The 25,551-nt window shown below is 37.5% G+C and overlaps 1 protein-coding gene across 2 annotated transcripts in view; it reads right to left on the bottom strand.

Annotated features, from left to right (window-relative positions):
* Nucleotides 1-25,551, bottom strand: part of STAG1 (STAG1 cohesin complex component) — a 200,267-nt gene that overhangs the window by 59,791 nt on the left and 114,925 nt on the right. For both annotated transcript variants that reach the window (XM_076341726.1, XM_076341727.1), the window contains 4 exons: nt 22,327-22,400; nt 14,404-14,527; nt 6,595-6,693; nt 1,606-1,685 (listed from right to left, as the gene is read on the bottom strand). In XM_076341726.1, the coding sequence (XP_076197841.1) occupies nt 1,606-1,685; nt 6,595-6,693; nt 14,404-14,527; nt 22,327-22,400 (377 nt within the window). The remainder of the gene's footprint in view (nt 1-1,605; nt 1,686-6,594; nt 6,694-14,403; nt 14,528-22,326; nt 22,401-25,551) is intronic.

Here is a 25,551-nt window from a genome sequence, read left to right as displayed (position 1 = left end):
ACTGAATCTGATCATACCCTGCTGTGCTGGATGAAAGAAGATGAAAAGTTTATTTTCTATAGGTATTTATTGACAAGAACAAGCCACCTTTCACCCTTGTCTTGGGTAAATGACATAGTCGGGGCTTCTGCAGTTTCTGAGCTCAAGGCAGATTTTGTGTGTGAGTTTTCTGAAACTCAGAAAAACTTCAATTTTTCAGCAGTATTCTTGAAAAATGCTATGAGCCATGGAACAATTATATTCCATCAATGATATCAAAATATCACCACTGTTGCATACAGGAATATTATTTCCCTCCTTGTTTAGTCAGCATTCATCAGAAACATTTATGTATCAGGATTCTAAACATCATTTGGCTTCATACTACAAATAATTTTTAATTGGTCATTCCCCATCATGATTGTTCATGACATCTTTTTGGAGTTCCTACCTGCCAGAATATTGCCCTGTGATGTTCAATGTAACCCATATTCTTCTGGTGCTAAGTGCATTTAGCTATGTTTACATCATGCAACCAAAGAGAAAACAGGACAGGAAAAAAAAAGGTGCACTGGACAATTTTTGACCTAAAAATCTTACTGTGTTCCCAAAGATTGCTAATAATGTAGGGAATAGATGTGTTCTACATCTCATTTGTGATCATATTTGTTATATTTGCTTTAAAAATGTAACAATACGAGATTTCCTTTCTTCCTAATATTACAAGTCTAATAGCTGTAAAGCAGAGTGACTCATAAATAAAAAAATAATAAAGTCCAGATTTCTTTACTAAGAGGAAAAGCTAGTCTAATCTTTCATCCAAATTCTGCATGTCCAAAAACATTCTTCAAAGTGGAGCCACTGGGTATAAAGTATGATGCAGAAATTCTATGCATGTGATTGTAAAACAGATTGTCTTTAATGTATGTTTTAATGAATATACAATAAAAGCTTAGCAGTGCTCCTCCAGCAGTTCACTCATGACGCTGCTGTGGACAGGTTGGTTCAAACAGTCAGCGTGAGGGATGATCTTTGGACTGGATCTTTGCCTCAGGGAAGCCACTGCATCACTGTAAGAAAAAGCTGGTGGCCTGGAAGCATGTCTCCTCCTGCACGGCCAAGTGTTTAAAATTGCAGGCTACCGCTGCCACCTCCACATAACCCAAACAAGGATGTTGAAGCTAGCATCTTTTCCCTGTCAGCTTATTTACCAGATGACTCTCTTTTCAGCTGCGTCAGGTAATCAAACCTCCTGACACTGGATCTTTGCTTAGCTACTGCTCGAATTATTTTAGCAAATGTAACCCACAGATACTTGTTTTGGGGAGGACGATCATTTTGCCCTTGGCAAAAGGCATAAATGCCCTTTGGCATTCTTCCACAACAATGGATGCACTAATAGTCTCAATACATCAATAAATTTTTATACTTTGCCTGTTGTATTTCCACAAGATGGAATATCTTATTTTAGCTTCATGACCATATTATTACATATTCAGTTCAACTTCATACTAAGTGTAAAGTAACAGATTCACTTCTTTACACAAGCAAAGAAATCAAGTCAATTAAATATTCCTGGCTTAGGTAACTTTCAAAGGGAATATACAGATTTTGAAAAATACTCACTGAAGTATTAGCGTGACTAATCGAATGGCTTCCACAGCTACATCATATTCCTTATCAAGTGTCATTGATACAATGCGATCCTGAAAAGGAATTTTATTACAGTGACAAAACAGAAACACACAAACAGCTATCAGATGAAGAATTCTATAGATTACAAAATAAATACTCTTGGGGAGAAAGATCTTTCAACTAGACACATGAAAGCTCTTTAATATTATTCAACCATTTAATGTACATCTTAGGAAGCTGTGTGCTATATGCACAATGGAACAATAGGCAAGTACACAGGAATGAGAACAAGTGCTTAACAAATGGTCCTTATCCTTGTGTGTTTTCCAGGAAACAAGCAAGCAGACTTTGGCATTGAAGCACTGTTCTGGACTGGTCTTATTTAACAGTTCTTTCCTGAAAAGGAATGTACTTGGGTTGGATGACAGCAGAAAAACTGCCCCGCTTCATCCCCCTGAAGACAAATAATTTTAAAGCAATGAATGCTGCATATATGCGTATTTGGAAATACTGTGAAGAAAATCACACCTGAATATATGCACCTGCATATTGCCTATAAAGTTGTGGCCTTTATACCTGGCTACATCTTAAGGTTTGAAGCTGATCTCAAGAATTACACTACAGATCTTCCACAGGAAAGTGGGAAATTCCATGGTTTAACTTTGTATTTTCCTATACTCTTTCTAGTGGAGACAAGCACACCACTTTTCAGTCAAATCTAATGATTTTATAACTTCTAAGGACCCTGTAGTTATGAGAAGTCTCCTAAGGGTTTCTTTCTCCTTAGTTTCAGTTTGCTTACTGGCAACCAAAAATAGATGTGATTAGTGTATGTTGTCGTTCCTATCTAGGGAGAATTTCTATCCATCCATAAAAATGCAATGTGTCTTGATGTTTTTTGCTTGACTAATCAAGTTAATGAAAAGAAATTGGGCCATCTGAAAATAAAACTTGATTTCTGCAGCTTGACCTGCTTCAGGATGGACTAGGTACTATATGACATTTTGGGATGTGAAAAAATAGAAATCAGGGACTGGAAACAAGGGAAGTGTTAGGAAACAACAGTGAAGTCACCAAGAACAAATCAGGACAAAATAAAGGTGTTCACCTCTTTTCTCTACTATTTCAGGCATTTAAAGACTGAAGGTGAATATCAAGCAACTGATGCTTATTTCAATATTGAAATTTAGGAATAGTATGTAAAGAATGCATTGTGGCTGTCTCAAGTGTTATCTCTCAACAAAAACAGGTCTGTAGAGATACTTTGTGCCACTATGACTGAATGCACCTCTATCAATCACCATTAAGTTCCTGGGAAATTTGATGCATTTAACTGTTATATGTAGACAGTTTTAGAGACTGTGAGAAGTCCATGAAGAGACTCAAACAGTGAAATAACTTTCCAAACAGGAAATTCTATGTATGAACAAGACAAAAAAAAATTGCTGTCAACTTTTCCTAAGGTCCTGGCCAAGGAACAACATCATCATCAAGAGAAAGAACAGCCAGAGATACTGATCTTAAAAGTTTCAGTGGAATTTCATATACTCCATCAAAGTGTATCTTAAACTCCAGGATACCACAGGGAGGGAACTAACTGCACACTGAAAAAAGCCTGGAAGGGAAGGTATCTTCTGCCTACAGAGCAAGAGGTACTCTCTGAATTTGGAGTCCTTTTGGACTTTGAAACCAACTAATGCGACAATGTTTTCTTATCCAAAAAGACTGTTCTCTCCTCTCAATTTTTCCCAGAAATATCAGGCTTAAAATAAACAGTGGGGATGTGTCATTTCTTATTTTCTGCCTTGGTGCTAGCATCTCTGTGTGATGGCACCTGCCAGCCAGGCACCACGATCCTTGAAAATGAGACCTGAACACTTAAGGCCTGAAGGTGTAACTTTTGTGGTTCAGTAAGTTACAAACCCCAGCTGCTCAATCTGCTTTGACGGAAATTTCCTGTACCACTGTACAGCAGTAGAATAGGACATGCCTGTATTTAAAACTTGAAATATGAATTTTCACTGTCTATGAAGATCAGTTTGCAATTATGTTTTAGGCTGTGAACAAGGCTGGCTGAAGAGCAAATCTATCTCCTTTTGCCTCTCAGGCCGTGGAGACAGCACTCTCCTGCAAAGGGTCAGGGATGAGGGACAGGAATTAAATGGCTGCATCTAAATCTGCTTGTGTCTTGACTTTGGCACTGACTGCAAAAAAGAGCAGTTTTTCACATCTTTTCCATATGGCTTCAGTTAATGTTTGTATCAGACAGGACTTCTTGATGGAAAACAAAAGTCTCCTCTTCGATGGACAAAATTTTTTTTTGACAGACAAAACTTATTTTCTAGCATATCACCTACTCCTAGAAACACAAACAAATGCTGGAGAGAACACACATATTTCCTTTGGAGAAGTGACATTATCAGATCCTTGTCACAGCTATCAGGAAGGTGGTGAAATATTAACACCCCAGTACAAGTCATTCTGGATTAAATTAATTCATACTTTAAACAGCTAGAAGATCTCTAGAGAGATTTCTCTTGACAGTTTGAATGGATTGAGCTGAACACCAGCTGAATTGTGCAGGTCGATTAAAGTCTGATGAGGAAATATAAATAAGCAGACATGGAACTCAGAACGGCGTTTAGGTCAATTATTTTTCAGGGGGTGGTGGTACAGTTTGTGGTGGCAAGACATTTAAGTAATGTATCACAGATTCAAAAAGCATCAATTTGAAACTTTGCTCCATCCTGGTGCCAAAGGCCGCATCCCTGTCAACACAGCTGTAAATCCAAGTGCAGGCATTTGGGCAATGCCAGCTTTTTGTTCTCTTGATGTGGCTGGAAACTGAAACTGATAAATCATCGTGTTAAACATATCTGTTCTCTAGGCTCACAGAGACTTTGAACTCACCTTTTCTCTAATTTATTTCAAAATGATACACATTTCTGTAGTAAAAACAGCTTTAATGGAACAGAAGAAAGACGACGATTCCTAGCAGGGTTTCCCTTTCCTCTGATTCTTTTTGACAGAAATGAAAATTTCTTGTGCCATTCAAAACCAAGAAGCAATGCACAGGCTAACCTGACTTCTTCTAACAAAGAAAATTGTCTATACTGTGAAAAAAGCCAGGAGGAAGTATTTAGAGGTTTCATGTTCCTGTAGTTTTTTGAAGTACGTTACTGAGTAACTATTTCTCAAAGTGCCTCCAATCGTCTTGAAAAGTTTTGCTGGTGGATGGGACAGGTTCAGACTCAAAGCAGCATTTTCTCTTACGAATTATAGAAGGCTAAGAGAGAAGCATCCAGCACATTTTCTAGTAAAGAGAAGCAGATATAGAGACCATGAGAGTTTTAGTGGCCTATTCAAAATAAATCAAATTACATGAGGAGCAAATATAAACAAATCTGTAAGTCTGCTCAGATGGAACGAGAAAAGCAGCAGAGTTGGAGGGTTCATTTTTCTGGAGAGTTAACTAGTATTTCTGGTTGTCCTAAGATGATAAGCAAACCAGACTTATGGAGTCATTACAGAAGTAGTCTGAGGTCTGAACCCATTTGCCAGGTACTCTTCTATGAGAGGAAAGTTTGTCTTTACTGCAACAGTCCCAGAAACTGACTTTATAAAGTTAGAAGAATATAGACTGAAGTGATCTCACAAAATGATCTAGTTTCATCTCCTACACCTAGTTCATTCCTGACATATTTATTTAATCTGCCCTTAAAAATCTCAAATGAAGGAGATTATTAATAAAGTGTCTGTTCTATTACATAACTATAATTTTGGACAAAAAGCCTTCCTTAATATCTAGACTTTACTGCAGTTTAAGCATCTTCTTTCTCCATCTCAAGTGAATGTGGTAAAAGGCTGATTACCATTATGTTTTTATGAATCATTTACATACAGGGAAGATATGACAAATTTTCTACATTTTGTGTTTTCCTAGATCAAACTGGAGGAGTTAATAGTAACTGCAATGACCGACAAAACCAGTGAAGCAATATAAAATCTACAATGAGAGTTTTTAAGTCTCGTGCACAGTAGTTGTTTACGGGTATTTAAATCTCCACTTCTTTTCTAAACAGAATTTTTCATCAGCATTACAATCATGATTTAAATTAAAATAAATTAAAGTAGTCTTTCCTTGGGGGGGTAGCCTTTACCACAGTTCTGTGTTCTCCAGAACACAAAAGCGATGGTAAAAGGTGCCAACTGATGTGGTGACAGTGTCTGAAACCTTTCTTCGCAGAGCATCCAAACAGAAGCAATGACAGTATTTCTATACTCATCTCTCCAGATATTTCACTTGTGAAATAAAGCAGTCATGCCACAAAGTGAATTAACAGCCACATTCCAATCAAGATATTAAGCAAAAAGTCCACATGTTTGTGCTAGTAAAAAAACCCATGAAATATTCCTCCAGTATTTATCTCCTAAACAAGACAATCATGCTCGGGGGGGGGGTTGTCTAAAAGCACAATGTAAACTTCTGTTCTGCAGCAAGGCATTTCACTGTGTAGAATACTGTGATGCAGATCAAAGTATCTCCTCCTTCAAACACAAGCATGTATTTAGCTAAAAAGCTGCCTTACAAACAATCTTTTGTTACAGGCTGTTACTTTCAGATGTTATTTTAGATTGTGTGAAACACCCAGTACACGTCCTTAAAATTCAATAAACCTAAAATTAAATAAGTACAAGCAGATTAAATAATGACAATATATAAACTATCAAGAATACAAACAGATAAGTAATCATCCTGGCCAAACCTGACAAATCTTACAAAATAAACACTGTAAAATGAATTTGGCTTAATCTCAGCGTGCAGTAATACAGTTTTACTACTGCAGTTACAAGCCTTTACAATGTAAACAAATGAGTTTATTTTTGCATTTAATATACATGACTCAAAGACCGCAACAGGATGAGATAGATGATACTTTTATTTTCTGTACTCCTTCCAAAAATTGTATTTCCTCTTACCTTGAATCTATTAGTGAACAGCTCCAGTTTTGGAAATAACTCTCTGTTGGTATACAGACTCTGAAGAGCTTTCAAACACTTCAACCTCACTTCACCTTGCTAAATAAAACACACTAAGATTAGCTGATAGAATACCCTAATCAAATGCACATGAATATTAAATAACATATTGTAATTTGTTTAATGTACATTTAAAATTTTATGCAAATGAATTACCAAAGCCAATTTGCAATTCAGCTAAAAACCAAAAACCACATGCAGCTGCCTACAAACAATATTAAACTTTCTTCCTATTTGCATATATAAAGAATTTAATGTGCCATCAGTTAAACGTCTGTTACTGTTTCCCTTTCAAGTAACTCCACAAAAAGATAAAGAATGTAGCAAGTAAATACAAAATAAAGATGTATGATCTCAAGGTAGTTGGTGAAAAGGCAGTGTGGCTATTTATCTTTAGGAAAGAGACTACAGGTAACTTCTGCCTGGTATCTGGTGTTTACAATCAATGCACAAGTGTTCAAAGTGATTGAGCATGGGCTGTGTGTAGCCCACTCAAGCAACTCAGCCATCTCCGAGCATCGTCTTTCCTTTTCCCAGGGACAGAAGGAATATACACTGGATTTATTATTCTGAAATTTTCTACAGCCCATCTCTCATCGTAGGACAGGCACAGGCGGAAGGATGCAAAAGGCCTGAGAGACCCTCCAGTACAGAGCAGGCTGCTGCCACAAGAACAATGCATCTAAGCCACAGCCTGAGGAGCCTTCAGGAAGAAAAGCAGCTTGTGTCCATCTGTCTGAGTTGTTCTGGTGGCAGCAGCTCATTCCCAGCTGCTCTTTAGATGGGGATTGCTTTGATCTGGTGAGCTGTAGGCAGGAAATGTGGGTGTCACAATAGAGTGCCTATGGATCAAGGTTTGTCGCCTACAGGAACACTGATGATAAAGAGAAGGGCTGGACCCCCTAGGCATATGCACATCATCTGGCAGGCTGCAGATGTAAAACTCAGCTCAACTGCATAGTCTTGGCAAACTATGGATTCTTGTTGAAAAATATTTGTAGATAGCAAAAGGGTTATAAATAAAATCTGCTCAAATATAATCTGTGGAGTTCACCGCAGTGTGAACTTACTTTTATGAAAGTGAGTACACTACCGAGTCTAAGGCCTTAAGCTGCTCAAGAACTAATACAAATCATTGAACTTTATAAATAAAACCCCATGCCTAGAGGGCTTCATTTCTAGTCCTGTCTATTCTATAATCAAGTCTGTATTTAAAAAACTGCTCAAGCTAAAAATGGAAAGAACATTCAGAGACTGACATAAAAACAGAAGCTAAAAATCCTCATTTTTAAGTTTCTTTCCTCCTTCCCACCGATTTCAAAAATTAAAATAGAAGATAAAAGAAGGACAGAAGTTGAAAGGAGGATTTTCAGAAGAACTTTTCCTTGAAGAACTATTGTTCCTGAGAAATCATCTCTTTATGCGAGGAGTCTCTGAGCACTCACGCTCTCTTCTAGGGATCTTTTTGACTACCATTGCAGAGGAAGTCAATGAGAGGAAAGTTATGTTTAAAGGATCTATCACAAGATCCTTCAAGGTACAGAAAAGAACTTTCTTGAAGAAAAATTTAATATGGATGTGATCAACTGCTACATAAGCACAGAAAAATGCTGCTTGTCATTCTTCTTTTAATGGTACCTATGCTGCAGTACCAGAAATGGTGTTTCCTCTGCTGTGTGTGGCATTCAGAAAGGCCAGGATCTCTGGAGTCATCACTAATCATTAGAAGAGGATGTAAGCCTCTTAAGGCCTTAGCTTATTTAGCCACAAAGGATCAGTATCAGTTTTGGCACGTGATGAACACTACGGAGCAACAATGAGGTAGCAGGTTTAGTTACAGCTCCACTGAAGACTGTCTCACTTGTGAGCGGATGGGTTGTTATTCAGCCAGTGCTGTAGTCCCAAAATGCAAAACTCCAAATTGGTTAGGTACAGAAAAAAAAAAATCAGTGCCAACATTGAGACGTGTGCAGATCAGGTTTGGATTCCCCGTGGAGTCCAAAGCCCTTGTGGACTTCACCAAACACCATGGATCAATGGTCCCAGAGTTAAGTTCAGGCCTGATACTGAGGGTCTCTATAAGTCTTAAGTGAGCAAATCAAGCAAGGTAGATAGGAAGCAAACCTGTGAACATTTGGTACTTGCATGGCCTGCCAGGAGACTGAAGCCAGATGCTAACAAAAGCGTACTGAACCAGGCTACTATTCTCCTGCCGCTCACTAGATCTGAAGCAGAAGACAAGCGACTGCAGGAGCAGGTGAGGAAGAGAGAAAGGTTGTGTTACACCTGGTCCCTCTAGCTGAGAGCAAAGGCCCAAGAGACACAGAGGCAATCCCTGGAAATGACTGCCTTTCTTGGCAGACAAATGATACGAAGAGGACTTGTCTGCTTTTTAAACTGTTAGTCAAGGATGGAATTCATCTCTCTGGAGAGGGAAGAGCCCCTGCACGTCAGCTTGCTAATCCTCTTAAGAAGGTTTTAAAATAGACTCAGCAGAGATTAGTGACAGGAACCCATGGGGCAGCATAAGCAGCAATGACCCGGAGAAGAACCTAAGAAAGGCAGAAGTGAAGGTGTACATGGATACACTGCACTGAAGTCCAGAATGGAGGCGTAGAAATGTCCCACAGACCATCAACATGCCAGACACAAGTTGTTTCCTGAGTAACTATGAGAATCATCCAAGTAATGTGAGCTTTTAACACCCCAAACACTTTTTGGGGAAAGAAACACAGCAGAAATTTCCTATCTAGCAAGGAAGTAAGCAGGTGGGAATGCTAAAGTTAGGGGAATTCCTAAGAAACTTATGCCAGGCTAAAAGCTGCAAACACAAGTGATGCAGAGCAAGGACAGGAAGAGACTTACTTAACTAAGAGAAGAACTTACTTAACAAATTAATTGGGAGGTCAAGCACAAGAGGAACACAAAAACCAGAAGGAAGATAAAATAAAGGCCTGGATACAGTATGGAATGGACACAAGAGGTAATGAAGAAAACTTTCTGTAAATATCTTTGTAGCACAATAAAGAAAATTAGTTTGCTTTGAAGGAAGAGGAAAAAAGTAATTGTCACTTTTTATGTGCACAGTGGGTAGGAAAAGAAATAATAAATTAAAATTACAACACAGACTATTTAGCTTACGTGAGGAAGAACTTTTTAGTGGCAAACATAGTTAAGCACTCAAACTGCTACAGAAAGCTGTGGAAAAACCAACACTAGAGGTTTTTTTAGAAAATATGACTGTCTGTGGGAAACACTGTGGATATACAGTGAACTCTGCCTTAAGCAGGAAAGGAATAAGCAGAATATTTCCCAGACTAGATTTTAGCCAGATTTTCTGCAATTCTGAGCTGAAGTTCATAGTGAGTATGAGTCAACCTAAGGCAGCAAATATTTGCAACCACGCAATACCTTTAATTCTGTTAAAGAAAAGGAGCATCACTTTCCAGCTATTTTTGTGTAGTCACATCTATGCTTTATAGACAGAAAGAACGTATCTGAAAGGAAAGCCTTGCCACTTTCTAAGTAAATAACAGACAAAATAGTTGTTAGAATGCTGATAATGCAAATAAGACCTTCCATTCTCCTGAGTTTCATCTTCCAGAAAAATATACTTACTTGGGGTTTTTTCCAATTTATAATTGTGACACTTGATTATTGCAGAATCCTGAATTCATCCACACTGTCATCGGTTCTATGCATGCCTCTTTCTCCAGTCTAATTATTCCTGTAATTCCCCTTCTCTCAAAGTGTTTTTAGATAATTATTTCTGTATTTTTATTATTTTTGTTATATAAAATTCTTTTTCATGCATATGAGAAATGCTTTGCACTACTTCTTAATGCTTTCTTTTATTTACAATTTAAAATTAGTACCTAAAACAAAAACATCAGATGTTATCAATCCTGTTAAATGACAAACATTTCTCATATTTTCCCTATTTTTGTTGAGATAATCCTCCAGACACTTCTGAGTTGAGCAAAAATTTGTTACCGCTGCTAATGAAGCAAAAAGCAATACATACACCTTTCATGCCAGCAGTGTGGGGTAGTCTACATTTGTCTGGGAGAGTCATGCTCTACTCAAAATTCTCTTTAATATGCCAGACCTGTGAAAAAGAATCCATCCTGATGGAAGCAGACCATTTTCGTATTTTTTACATGCTAATCACAGGACCTGAACCAACAATCTGTAACTCTTGTGTAAGTCTCACAGGGATCTACAGCCTGGCATCGAGCTGGCTTAGATTCTTATTAATGTTCCATAAAGTTGATACTTTTGAGTATTAGTTTGCCATCTCCCGATGAGAACCAGACTTCTCTTAACATTCAGCGATACCACAGTTCCAGAAATGGTAATTAAAGGTGCACTGCTATGTGTCAGCTCACGTGCCAGGCGAAGACTTAGATCACACAGAGATGATGACTTTTTGAGCCCCTAGAAACACAGTTTTAAGTATTTTTTTGAAGTAGGTGGGTAGACAAGAGAGCCAGCAAAGCCATTTCTCTTTTTTCACACTTCATGTTTCTTCTTTTGGATTTTTCCAATCCTTTTTGGTGGCTAAGGGTATTCTGCTCTTTTTTTAAATTTATCAGGTTTTAATAATATATAGTGAATTTGCTCAGCTCTTTCCCCTACCATATTTCTGCAGACTGCACTGTTTGTTTTTTTTTCCTCTTGTGTAAAAAAATGACCTAAATTACTGGTATCTTCAATCCCACAGTTTATGGGATGACCGCGATATACTGTGTTGCATTTTGATGCTCTAGGGTGGTGTATTTTGAGGTAATTTGCTGCTTAATGACAGAAATAGTTACACTGCCAGAGAGAAACAGATGAAAATGTCCTGCAGCACATTAGTACCTATGACAGGAGTATTCCTGGCAGGAGCAAGCAGTTGTGCTCTGTCTGCACAGGCCCACTCAATACCATTTATGAAGATACTGTGTATCATTGGATGCATTTTTTAATTTTCTCAAGCTTTTCCAAAATCAAGGAAATTAGGTACCAAGGAGATTATATAAAAGTTAAACATTCAGAAGCTTGGAAAAACTACAGTTTAGTTTCTATATAATCTTAATAGAAACAAGTTCTATTTTTTCATCCTTTTAAGTTAGGATGCCATCACAATGAAGTATTCAAATACCATCTGTTCCAGAGGACCCTGGGTTCATTCCTTTCACAGAAAGTAGAGGCATGCAAAAAAGGAAAAGGCATTTTCTTATGTGTTAGGAAGTGGTTTAAGAACCATGACTTTCTAGGTATCTAGAGACACAATCATGGTTTCAAAACAGTTCCATGCATCAATGAGGCAGGTGAAAAGTAAGACTGGAAAGTCTGATTTAAGACTTTCTTTCTTTTTTTTTTTTTAAAAGAGGTTTTTATGCAATTATATTATAGTTTTATATATTTTTAAGTTATGCTCCCAGATCCACAGGAATGAAAAAGAAGCTTAAAAAGGAGAGAAAGGCAGAACTAGAAACCCATATTCAAATGAGAAAGTAATCCATAAACAACAAAAAGCCTTATAGACGTTCATCTGAAAACTGGGAAAGAGACAGGATTAACATACAGAATATACAGATTTCCCAAATTAGAGAACTAAACTTCTGTATCCTACCTCTGAAAGACTACACTGGAGCTACTACAAAGAAGTGTAAGAACTGTGTCTTCCCTGTGATTTAATTTGTATGTCTTCTGAAGTAGTATATGAAACTGCTCATTAATCTCTTGCACTGCTGCCTCCTCTCTTTTTTGTAGTAGCAAGCTTCCAGAGAAGTTAATCATTTTGGAGTGACTTCTGTTCATATGAAATGGAAATATCTTACGACTATTGCCTCAGCCTTCATTTTTTTAATATTTTAAGTACTGATCATAGCAAAAGTTATCTCCTGACCAAAGTGAAGCAAAATCAAGAAACTTGGCTACGGCCGGCAAGTTTTTCAGGTAGTGCCAATGAAAACCATGCTGTTAAGGGATCTTGTACTTTTGGAGGGTTCGCATTTTTAATTGGTTCTTATTCCATCTTTTTTCAATATATTCTTCCCATTGCACTTCCTTCCTCCTTTCTGTGCCTCCCCAAATGTCTCTTTCTCTCCATTCTCTCCCTTTTCATCCTTTGACACGCGGCTCACCTGCCTCTGACTCTTCCCCTATTCTACTTACAATCTGTCTCACTCTATACATTAAACATACACTATATCAATAAAATATCACATATCATGTATATCAGGATATTAAACAGATTAGCTAGTGATTTAAAGACTGAGAACCCCAAGGCACTTCTGAGGCCTGCAAGGATAAATATTACAAAGCAAGCAGAGGCGGGAGAGTAGCCTGATAGAATTCTTCTGTGTCTGGCCCAGATGGAAACCCATTTTTTCTTACCATAACACTGTAATTTAAAATTTGTCTGACATGAAAGAACATATTAATTTTAAAAAACCTGAGGTAAAAAGATATCTTAAGGCTGCAGGCAGATGACTAGACCCTGGCCTGAGGTTAAGTTAACTGAAGAGGACGCGAGAAACTATTGGACATGACATGAGAACTTGCTGGATGTGACAGATAACAGTGTGAGAAGCCGACACCAGTCACAGACAGTGCCGTGAGGAATGGCTGGATTTCACAGATGGTTAAAGGGAGTCATGTGAGAAATGGCTGGACTTCACAGATACTAGAAGGGGACTGAGAGCTGCGAAGTGCAACACTACTAGATTCTGCTCTCCCGTTGGAAGTGCTAATTTGTGGAATTGTTCTGCTAGGATTAGAATGTGCTTCAAAAAATCCACTGCAATTATTCAAGGGGTAATTTATTTTTAATTAAAAGCCCTAGTAAAATAAAGCCCTCCACCACACCTAAAATCCTAATCCTCCAGCCTGAGTTGCTGGAATTTAATGAGCATTTCAACAGCTTAGGTAGGTCTCATCTGTTTTCCTTGGATAATGTTAGCAAAAGAGTTTAGAGTAAAACAAGTGTTTCTAGTGGTTTTGGTGAGTGGGCGGACGGCTAGTCCCAGTTGCTGCCTGGTGTATAGAAACCGCATACAGCCAGAAGTGCAAAGTCCTGTTCTATTAGCATTAGGAATGGCCTACTCTTGCTGCAGGAACTGAGTGGTACTTAGGCCTGTTGACACCCAGCAGAGGCATGTTGTGGATATGATCAGTACGAAGAACTGTGGTGAGATAGGAAAGAACCTCTGGATATAAATCTTTTTGCTTCCACCTGGTGTTCCAACAATTTTTTGAAGAAAAAGCTAAAGAGAACCTTGAAGAGATTCTTCAAGGGAAAATGAATTGATGAGAACTCCACTGGCTGTGGAGCCAGCGATGTCTGTTGGGGACCCAGAGATGTTCTCTTTCCTCTAACTATTGGGCAATGTAAACAGAAGACACATCTGGAAATCTCTTTTCCATTCTGCTTCAGACACAAAGGTTCTCAGGGGTGATCTGAGGAGACTTCTCTTTCTCTTGTAATCAGAAGAAAAGCATCATGGAAACATTTCTATTAAGATACTCTAACGGAGACTGAAAACACAAAAAGCACACGAACCAAGCACACAGTTTGGGACTACTGTATCCTAATTTAAGTGAACACCATGAAATAAGCTGGTTGAAAGATAAATAACAGGCAAGAAAAAAGAACAATCTCTTTACAAATCAAAGATGATACCCTAAACATGTCTTGGGTAGTGTAACACCAGCTATCTATAGTACACTCTGCTATGTACAGTAATACACAATACTTACCCTGTCATGTAGTGTCCAACCAACATATTTTAAATAACTATCATTCAGGAAGGCATCACTGTACATTTTCATCCACACACCAATTTCTTCAATACAGACAGCTCTAATCTCAGCAATAGCATCACTAATAAGGAAAAAAGAAAAGAAAAAGCATTAACCAGATTACAGACACAAAACATTTACTTCTCATTCCCATTGCCCTAGCTATAATATTTTGCTTTTACTTTTGATGAACTTCACTATGTAGGGCCTGTCACTGTTTTCACTGCTGTCTCACTGATTTTCTGTTCCTTTATGTCCCTGAACTCACTGATCTATCTAATAATTTCAGTATTTCTACATTCAGATATGATACTTCCATTATCTCAAAAAATTCTAACCCTAGTTTGCTTCTTAGTTTATTACTCTATCTTTTACCTCCCTCTTTTCAAACAGAATTATGAATCCAAGCTACAAACCTGCTCTAGACAATAATTTCTGAAACATCATCACTGACATTTGCTTAGCAGGCTTGACTCTCTCCAGTTAGACGTGTAGAACAACTGCAAGGTGGAAAAAGTTATTTGGTTTAACCAAAGGAGCCTGCCAGAGGGGCAGAATGGAATTTGGTACATAAACAGATCTTGTTTCATGCACTGCATGAAAGCCCTTATAACAAAACCCAGGAGAATGTTTACATTTCAACATTGGTTTCTTCCAGTTTTCTTGCATTTTTCTACATTCTGACTGTGGTAAGTGATGGAAGAGGCAAAGACGTATCTCAGGCAGACTTATCAGCTGCTTATTGAGGAGGGGCAGCAGGAAACTGTCTGGAGAGATCACCTAAAGAAATCAGGGATGGAAATGTTTTCAACCTGATTGGCACTTTCCTGCCTGACTGACATAGAGCATGGCATATTTACTAATAATGAACGACGGCTAAACAACGGGAAAAGGGATTAGGGCCATCTGGCCCTTTAGTAATTTCATCTCTGAGACATCTGTTACTATGAGAAATCGCTTGTGCCACTCCAGCTGGCACTGCTTCACAGTTCAAAATTTCAGCTGTAATAAAATAGGAACATAAAGAGCCACTGTACAGAAGAAGGGAATGTCTGGTGCTTTGCAAACACCGGCCTTGCTTATAATTGAGACTTTTGTTCTGTATTTTATAAAAAAATCTTTTTGGAAAAGTAATAAACATCAATTTAATTCTAAAACAGCACCAACAGAGCCCAAAAATGAAATCTAATTTATGGAAAAAAAAAGAATTCCAAGCTTCAAGCAAGAGAATTGCAAAATAAGAGAAACTGTATTTTCCCTGAAGTCTTCAATTTTACAAAACATAAATAAAATGCACTCTATCTTATGCTCAAGATACTGCGTAAGTTCATACACACAAAATAGTGTAAAAAACCTGTGATTACTCCATACTGTAACTGCCTATGTACTTCCAACCTTCAAATTGGTCCACCTCAATAGCTGCCATTCTACTGTATATGATCTTCCAGATACCAAGGTGAAAACCACCGTTCCTACATGAACATGGCAATCAATCGCAGTACCATACATGACTAGATGTGACACTTCTACAGTCAAGTCTCCGATTTTCTCATTCAATTTCAAATTATAGGGAGAAAACTGTACTGGTGTAACAGCATAAAACATGCATTTAAAGCTAATGTATGAATGTTAGGGGGAAATTTTAGGAATGCCATCAAACCACTATCATTTTCTCTCTTTGCCTACGTCAAACACACTGATTCTATCAACTTCCAAACAGAATCATTAAAACTGGTCTGTCAAACTCCCTGAAGACTCTATAACCTCAAAACCAAGGTAACTGTCAATCCACAATGTAGACAAGCTGCGTTACAAGCAGACTAGGGCATTAAATAAGCTGTTCCTACCAGGGATTTCTCAAACAGATTTCAGACACTGTAAGAATGAATGTGCTAAAATATTACATTCAGGAGTTTGCGCTATAAAAACTGCATTCATTATGCAGAATGCAGCCACTATGAAGACAAGTTTTAATTACAACTATGAATATATTCATATATATATATGTCTAATTGTATATTACTTCACACTAAACTGGATTAGCAATCCTCTTTCATGGAATTATTTTTAAACTACTTTTAAAACAAAACATAGGTGGAAGGAATCAGTATGCAAGACTTAAAGAACAATCTAAAAGACCGGTAAGTATGAATCAAGAAAAAAAAGGGGAGCCACATATGCAGCAACACAAAGTAGCCATGAAGACATTTCCACTAGGGTATGACAGTCTGAGTCCCCACATCCAAGTAGGTTATTTTACCACCTTATAAATTTACTAACTGTGAAGCATTTTGGAAGGATTTAATGGCAATTCCAAAAAGAACCCACGTGTTAACAGCTATTTAATCATACAGCACAGCCAGACAAAAATCAGTAAAATTTATCTTTTCTGTAAGAATGCATTCAAGCTCCCCTAGGCAGACAGTGAAAAACTGATTCTTGATTCAAAAGCTTCTCGGGATCCCCTAGGCCCTACGGACAAACACTCACGCTGAGCTGCTATTTATAATTAAAAAAAAAAAAAAAAAGAAAAAAGAAAAAAAAAGAAAGAATAAAGCTATTCAACTAATAACAAGATTTAGTATAATAAAAATTTAACATCTTCAGTATAATTGAAAATGGGAAAAAATCATGCATAAGGCATGTGAGACTAGCAAACAGACTCAAGTTGCTGGAGAGGCAGGAGAATTTGAGACACCCATTTCCCACTCCACCACCATCTTCCAGGTAACTGTATTACCAATAAGATTCATTCGTCTTCTTGCAGGAATCACTAACACAGATTCCATGCCCATACGATGCTGTATCAAACATGATACAGCCAAAAAGCCTTTATAACTTTGCTATGCATGTGATTAATTGCTTGTTATTAAACTATAATTCTTTTCTTATAATTTTTATAAATTAGCTTCTTGTCACAGTCACTATTAATTGTTTAGTTTTTTTAAAATATACACTATTTGTGGATGACACAAGAACATATATATACTAATCATACCAGCATTGGAAGTACTTTTGGAATAATCCATGCATTATTCATTATCATAATTATAAATTAGTGATGTAAGTTTGTATTACTTGCCAAATGCTTCTAGAAAGGAACGGAATCTAGGTCCAGCACAGGAACCAAAACTAATGCTAGATCTAGAAATATTAGACATAAAATATATTTAACCTTCTTTTCAGCACAAACTGCAAAGTAAAATCTATGTGGTGAATGCGAAACACTTAGCAAACTATTTGCAGCAAAATTCACAACCTATATTCCTACTCTTAGTAAAGAGGCTCCCCATGATGCAACTTCATAAAGAGATTTGACAAAAGGGGATCAGGTAAGAAATTCACTGGTTCCTTTGAAAATTTTGTGTTGACAAGGCAGGCCCATAAAACTTAGGACAAACCATAGCAAACAGGAAATAGGTTTTACTAGTTGATTTTTTCAGAGAAACAATCATCAGAAGTGCCACTTTAGCAGGTATTTCATGCTAAATTACCCTCAAGTATTTTGATTAAGTATTTAGGACCCTGAAACATAGAGTCTAAAACAGATAATTGGGATATGTCAGGTGGAGACCGGCATGCTCCTCAGGGTCTTGCTGGAGTGGTTGCCAGTTGTAACTCCTGGGTTCTCTCAGTCCATTTGATCACAAACTCATTTAGGTTAATCAAGACTAAAACTGAAAGCAATTTAAGCTAACCTGGCTGATCTGCACTGAAATGGATGCTTAAATCCTTAAAGCATTACCAGTGTTGAGGGAAAACACCCAAGGCAAGAGATGGAGATGACTAGCAGAGCAGTAACTGCTTCAAGACTTCTTGGAAGCTCCAAAAGGATGCCTGACTACACTCTTAATGCATGTTTGCTTGCCTAATACAACCATTGGAGTTGTTGCTTCTCACATCTTGACCTTAAGACAGAGAGAACTACAGATAACCTTCAGAATAACATGGCATTACTCAACACGCGAATTGGATACGAACAGGAAAAAAAAAGATGTTTCAGTCAATGGGTTGGAATAAGAATTAGTTTATGAGAAAACTTTCTAACAAAGACAGAAATGAGGGTCACTCACCTGCCTCTGCAGTTCTCTGAGATGGAATCTCAAATTCCTAGTCAAGGGACATGAAATGGTGCAGCTCTACAATAATACACCATTGCCAAATGGACCAAACTACACCTGTCTCTTGGGCTGCTTGACTGTTTCTAAACATTTTGAAGGTGAAGTTATAAAGAGGACTGGACAAAATGTCTTTTCTACTTCTTTCTGTGACTCATTTCTGGAGCTGAATTAGGACCCCATAAGGGAAGAAGGGTAAGAAAAATATAAGCGTGCAGAGCCCACTTCCAAAAATTCTGGTGAATGTTCACTGCATATCCCGCTCCTGGGAGGGGCTGGTAAGCAGCACTCCCATTTCTAAGTAATGCTACACCAAGTGCTACTGAAATGGCTATTTCAATAATGTGTTACTAAGCTGATTATCCAACATTCCTGCCAGACCAAGGAATTGTATTGTTTGAAGGCATGACTTGAATTTCAAGATGTAGCTCTACACATCTCTAAACCCAGTGTTTCTCAAAGACTTACCATACTAACACCTTTGTTTATATGAAGTATGATACACGGCTTTGTAGGAAAGGGAGCAGTGTGTGTTTTTAAACTTAATAAGGTCAAACTCATTTAAGTACAAAGATGTAACTTTTTGCCTTTCTCTTTTTATGCCTATAAGCGACAAACAGTCTCAGTAATTTCTATCTCTTTTTTCAAACACACATAAAAACGTAATGCATTTTCTTGTCACCTAAGATGTGTGTTTCACCTCCTTAAGATAACATATTTAGGGGGAGGCAAAAGGATTTTTCTATTATTTTATTTGGATTTTCATTTCCCTGTGCTGACTGTTTTTTGCTCCTCTCAGTCTCTTACCCGCTTCCTCACCAGACTTCATCTAATATCCCCTCTCCCTTTTTCTCATGCAACACTCTTGTTTCCTAGAGTGGAACTCATATGCAACTTGTCATCATCGTTGTTGATAATATTTAACAACATGTCATAAAGCAACACAAAAATAGTCAGAAAAAGTGATTCAGGAAAGAGATAAGGAAATATGCCATGAGGTAGGTACATCTCCTGCATGTTTATTAAGAATATCTCAATTTTTGACCAAATTTGCTGTTACCACTAGACAAACATTACACCTAACATTAGCTATTTCTGCAAATCTTTTTTTTTTTTTTTAATAAGAGAAATGAGCATTGAAATCTTCCAATAAATTGGAAGCCAATCTACAGAAAGATGTAACCTCACTGCAACCCTAGCTTACTAGTAGGAAGACAGCTACATTCTGAACGAAACAGTTTTAGGGGGCTTTTTGTTTAGATCAAGGACTTGCAATTTGAATTACAAAGGTCACTAAGCATGAATCACTGTGGCAGACTCTGAATCATATTATGGCAAGGGATTTCTTCTCTGGGAATAATTACAATAATGTTCTTTTGAAATCATTACCACTTGTGCATGGGCTAAGGACTGTAAAATTATGTCAAGTTTATAAAGCATTTGAACTATTTGAGAGAAGGAATGCTTAAGAAACATTATGGAAGCAGATAATAGTTTGAAATCCTTTCCTTTTTTCTTCCTGCCCTGGCCCTGATTTGCTCTTCAATTAGCTGTTTTTAATACAGGTATTTTTTCCCCCTCTATGTTCTTGCACAGATGTGACTGCAGAAATTTGAATCTATGTTCTCTGTTGTCTACAGATTACTCATATTCGAGTATATGTTGTAACAGACTCTTAGGAGCTTCACAGAAGTTAAGGAAGCCAGAGAGATGATGACTCCTCACAAAAGTGGCTCTTGGGGGCAGACTTGGAAGCAGTTACTTCTTCTGACCCTCTCTAAACAGTGGCAGAAGTGGTGCCACCCACCCTGCTCAGAGCACATCAGTACTTGACAGATTTCAGCACATTCTTCAGTGGTCTAACAGTGTCAGCCTGGGCATCTTTTTTCAGGGCACGGATAAGCGGAGTTTATTTATTTGGCCTTTCCTTTGTTACAGCAATATCAGCAAAATCAGGCCTTTACTAATGGTGGCAGAAGGCATGAAAAGAAACCAGGGTTACAAAAGGAGGATTTAAAAAGAAAGAAAAGGAAACAGCATGCAGACCATCAAAAGGTATTTTTCCAACCCCACAGAAGAGCATGAGCTACTAGGAAAATATTTTAAAACTTCTTGTTTGATACAGTACACTAAATTCTGAAGGGGGAAAAACGGAAAAACTCTTTGCATTTAATTTCTTTAAACTTTATTACCTACACACCATAAAAGCTGCTTTCATAACAAAACAGTGTGAGTGCTATACTGAGCTAATATCCTAATTTACCTGTTGACTCTGTATACCCATCCATTTCCTCTCAGAACTTTCAGACCCTCTCAGTTCACCATCCCTCCTTCACGACTTCCTCAGGAGGGAAGAAACAAATGGATAGCAAATGAAGTTGTCTCACAGGTGTGTGGGACAGAATAAGGGTACAAGGTCTGAAGAAAAAGAGAAGTGTGACATATGCATGCAGGAAAAGAGGTTCTTTTGTGAGCAATCACTATACTTAGATCCCCTGTCTTAAGAGACCCCTTTTTGCTGCTACCTCTGATCTCCTTGGAGAGATGCTCCCAGTACTGCTATAAACTTTCTTTCACGTATCGTGCTTTGGTACTGAAGAGACATGCTCCGACTCCACTGTGTTGTTCACACTCATGTATTTCTTAGCACAGGCCCCTTCCAGGTTTCCTGTATGATTTTCTCCGTAATTACAATAATCCCTCTGCCCACCTGAACTGTGGGTTCCTCTTCACCTTCTAACCCTCTTCTCATACACCCTTTCTTTTTTTTCTGCCATTTGTCTAAAAGATTTCATAAACAGTAAAGTTTTAAACTGGAACTTAAATCTCAAAGGTTAATTGCATAGTTTAGTATCCTTGAATTTTATCTTTTGACTTCAGTAAGTCAATTAACATTTAAAGAGCTGGTTTCACCAAGATGCTGCAGATGATCTGAGGTATCTTGTGAAGCAAAACAACCCTAAATCTATTTTAAAAGACTACCGCTCTCTGATAAACCATACTCCAAAATAGCATGCACCAGTCCAAATCTACTGGTTTGTGCAATTCTAAAGTAAATAGAAATGCATGCATGTGCACATTCACACATGCACATGAATATATCTAACCTGCTGTGGTTTTGTATTCACAAGACATAGCATATTAACTATTAAAAAAGACCTTTGTGATGTGCTAACACCACAATAACTTTTTAATGTTCTTGGTACAAACGTCCAAAACAATTAACAAACAAAAAATACATGTTAACTGCAATTAAGGCTTTTGATCACTCTTATGTAATTTAAGGAGGAAAAAGCCTACAATAAAGTTGAAGTTGTGGCTGAAGCATATATGGTGGAAACATCAGAAATTTGCTGTTTACACTTAAGGCACACAAAAGGAAATGCAGAGTAGAGGTACCCAACAACCAAAACTGCCCTCTTATGATATGCAGTGATCATTTGATTATTCTTAAGATATGTCATGTTTGTGCTCCCACCTTGGACAACTTTTCTTTTTAAAAGACAAAGATTCAAATTCCATGTCTCCCACAACTCCTTAAAATTGTTTCACTGAATTAAAATAAAGTTGTGTGGCCGGCTCTACTGTGTAATTAATAGGGGTTACACTTAGATTTTCTTCCATAACATCAGTGGTTTTGATACTGCTTTTGTGGCATCTAGAATTTCATCAGAAGAAAAATCAACACAGAAACTGCCCTTGACATTATTTATGATTATAAATAATCATACTGTAATGCCTACTGTAGCATGCATTTTCTTACCGGTATCTATGAACAAATATACCCTTAAAAATAGAGTTCATCATATTTTCGATTTCATCTTGGTTTTCTTGTAGCTGCAAAAAACAAAACAAAAATAAATAAAAGATCACTGCTTATTATAATTTGATATTCTACAATTCCTTATTGGGAAACATTAGAAGATCATGGAAGAGCACTTAATTAAAGGTATTAGTAGATTCACCGTTTTCTACTTTTTCAGCACATGCCTATATTGTGTGCATATACATACATATATATACGCACAATGCCTTAATGGAAGAAAGTTAACATTCTCTACAAACATCAATTAATTTAGTTTCAAATTAGTCTTTTGAAGTGGTCATCACCATTTTTTTGCTACTGAAATTTAGACAAGTAGAGACTGTGTGTTCAGTAATGTCAGCAATCCTGTAGTCATAGTTACACAGATAGAACTGGGAGTGAATGACAGCTGCAGAAATGAAGCTGGTTACGTATCAGGAATCCCCTCTGAAAAATTCAATGTCCTATTTAAGGAAAGTACTTAGAGATGTTCTCAATCTTAAGTATGAGTGTCAGTTGCTTTAACTTCAGTGCCCATGATAACCGAGTTTCTGAACTAGGAAGCTTTCCAGAATCAGAGCATGGGTGCTTAACATTGGAGCACACCTGACATCCAGGCCTTAGACTGCAAAAAAACAAACCAAACCCAAACAAAAACCAAACCCAAATGAAAAAGGTGTTATGAGCGTGTTTTTATAAATAAGAGTGTTTTTTTAAAAAACTTAATATTTCCTGTGTAATATGAGCACAGTTTGTAAATACTATGGAAAGCTTACTCTGTGTCAATGAATATGTTAACACATCCTAAAGGAACACCTTGGAATCAATTAAAGCATTCTCATACTGTCAGCTTTTGTACTAAACTAAATGACTTACTTAAGTATGACTTAATTACACCAAAATGCAGCTTTGTTAAATAAGATGACGCCAATTTTATACAATCAGCTTTTGGAGCAGAACTGCTACTACACTCAAAACCATTATTCTTCCATCAAGGTGTTTCTTAATGTCAAAATGTCAAAGCAGAATACCACAACATGTGTGAATGTAAATTTTTTTCACATTTTCAGTATGAAAACCACAACACAGCCTTGCTAGTACAGAGTGCATATATGTGTAAAATAATAAAACCTGTATAATTATGGAGATATATATTTAACAGATAAAACACCTTAAAGCCAGAGGCAGAATTATGATCAGCTATTTTGACTTCCTGCATAGCATGAGCTCATAAACACTTTCACCTAGGGGTTTACATTTTTCAAGCCATGTTTGTAAATATTTCTACAGTATCTTCCAGATAAGATCTAAAGTAGCTTGCAAAATTCAGTAAATGAAGTCTCTCAGTTCCCTAAAAATGTAAGAGGTGCTGTCTCCATTTTGCATATGGGGAAACCGAGGCATTGCGGGTTCCTGACTAAATTGTCAAACACCTGCCAAAGAAATTAATTTCATAGTAAAAGGTGTTATGTAGAAAGGGAAAATTTGGGTGCACACCAGCTCTGTGTATACCAAAGGGCTGGTACACAAAACAAGCATATTTAGACATGGCTTCTGGGAGAAGCACTACTTTCAGCATCAGCTCAACCCAAATATGGACAGACTAAATGCTTGTTCAAGAATACATAACCCAAAACGGAGCGTGAATTTCTAAGTACTCCTCGGTTGACTTCACAGGCTACAGGCAGGCAAATATCCACAGAAACATGGGGCTAGAGACAACCTAGCACAGACTGTGGAGTAAAATGAGGATGGGAATGAACCACGAAGTCTCAGGAGGCCTTCTAAAAAACCACTGAGGCCCTGAAAGGGAAAGGGGAAGCTCCCAGACAACTCTCGGTATGAATTGTTAATATAAAAAACACACCACAGAAGAAAGGTAGGAAAAACTGAACTGTATGAGCCATGAGAAGGTTAAGATACTGAAGAAAAGTGTACTTTGACATTTCTTTGAGTGCGAAATGGAGCAGCACCATACAAGACTAAGTGGCATAGATCAGGGGACAGCACGGATGGCTTCCTCCCTCTTTTTCTGCATGGAATTTACAGCTCACTATAAACATGGTAAGTTATCAGCTATGTAACTGATACAGGCATCCAGGTGCTGGGGCAGAGCTGGTATAGAAGGAGAATCAGAGATTCAGTAGGTCCATGTGAGATCCCTTTTACTTTTGCGTGCTAACATTTAAAAGATACAATTCTCAAATGTATTTTAGATTCAGTAATGAATTAACAGTTCTTTAAAAAATACGAATTTTCTCCAAAACTAATTGCTTTTTACGCTTTCAGCTTTTCTAGATCATGTACTTGAATTTGAGTGCTTAACTTCAAGCATCTTGAGAGAGCATTTGTGTCTCAGGATTCCTGCTCTTACCAATGCAAAAGTGATTTAACACTCCCCCCCTTAAACCTAAGTAGCAATAAGAGAAACATTCTTTTGTTGACTCTGCTAGCACTTCGAGAAGCTCAAAAAGACATGTATGACAAGCACAAAATTTGAATTACTACTGGCAGCAACTAAAAACACAACTTCCTCTATCTTGTGGCAGATTGTTACATAAATCATCCAGTTTAGTTGAAAATCTCATTGATGAGATTAGACCTTCACGCACTGCTCTCACATTAGGCACGCAGATGACATGAGAATGAAACACTTCAGAGAGTGTGTTCCGTCTCTTCTACTTCAGATTTATTTGCCACACTTAGCTTGCCAACTGTCCCTATGTAACTTCATGAAGATAAACACATGCCCATGTATGTGCTTATGAGGGTTTATTATGATGGCACTACATCAAAAGAATCAACTAAGAAAGTGCCAGCACAGAATACTATTGTAAATTCAGCATATTTAAACACAGGAAATATACAGCATTATGTTAGGAATTCTTACACAGAGCCATTATGCCATCTAATCCTAATAAATCTCTTCTATACAGGGCCCTCTACTATGCTTAACACCATGTCTCTGAGGACATACTCAATCACCATCACTCCTCTCTGGCTTACTCCTACGCAACATTTTTATTAGTTATAGTGAGTAGTGATATGAGAGAGACTGAACATACATATAAAAAGTTGAGGTTTGCCCAATGCTCATTCTTTCAGGGTTTCACAGCCCCGTGCTAGCCTGGGCATCATTGCTTCAAAGCCTCCCCAGAGCATTTATACACTGCATCTCCAAAA

The sequence above is a fragment of the Aptenodytes patagonicus genome, chromosome 6 (assembly GCF_965638725.1).
Source record: "Aptenodytes patagonicus chromosome 6, bAptPat1.pri.cur, whole genome shotgun sequence".
NCBI lineage: Eukaryota > Metazoa > Chordata > Aves > Sphenisciformes > Spheniscidae > Aptenodytes > Aptenodytes patagonicus.
The sequence above is the reverse complement of the archived record's forward strand: the minus strand, read 5'-3'. Positions and strand labels throughout refer to the sequence as shown.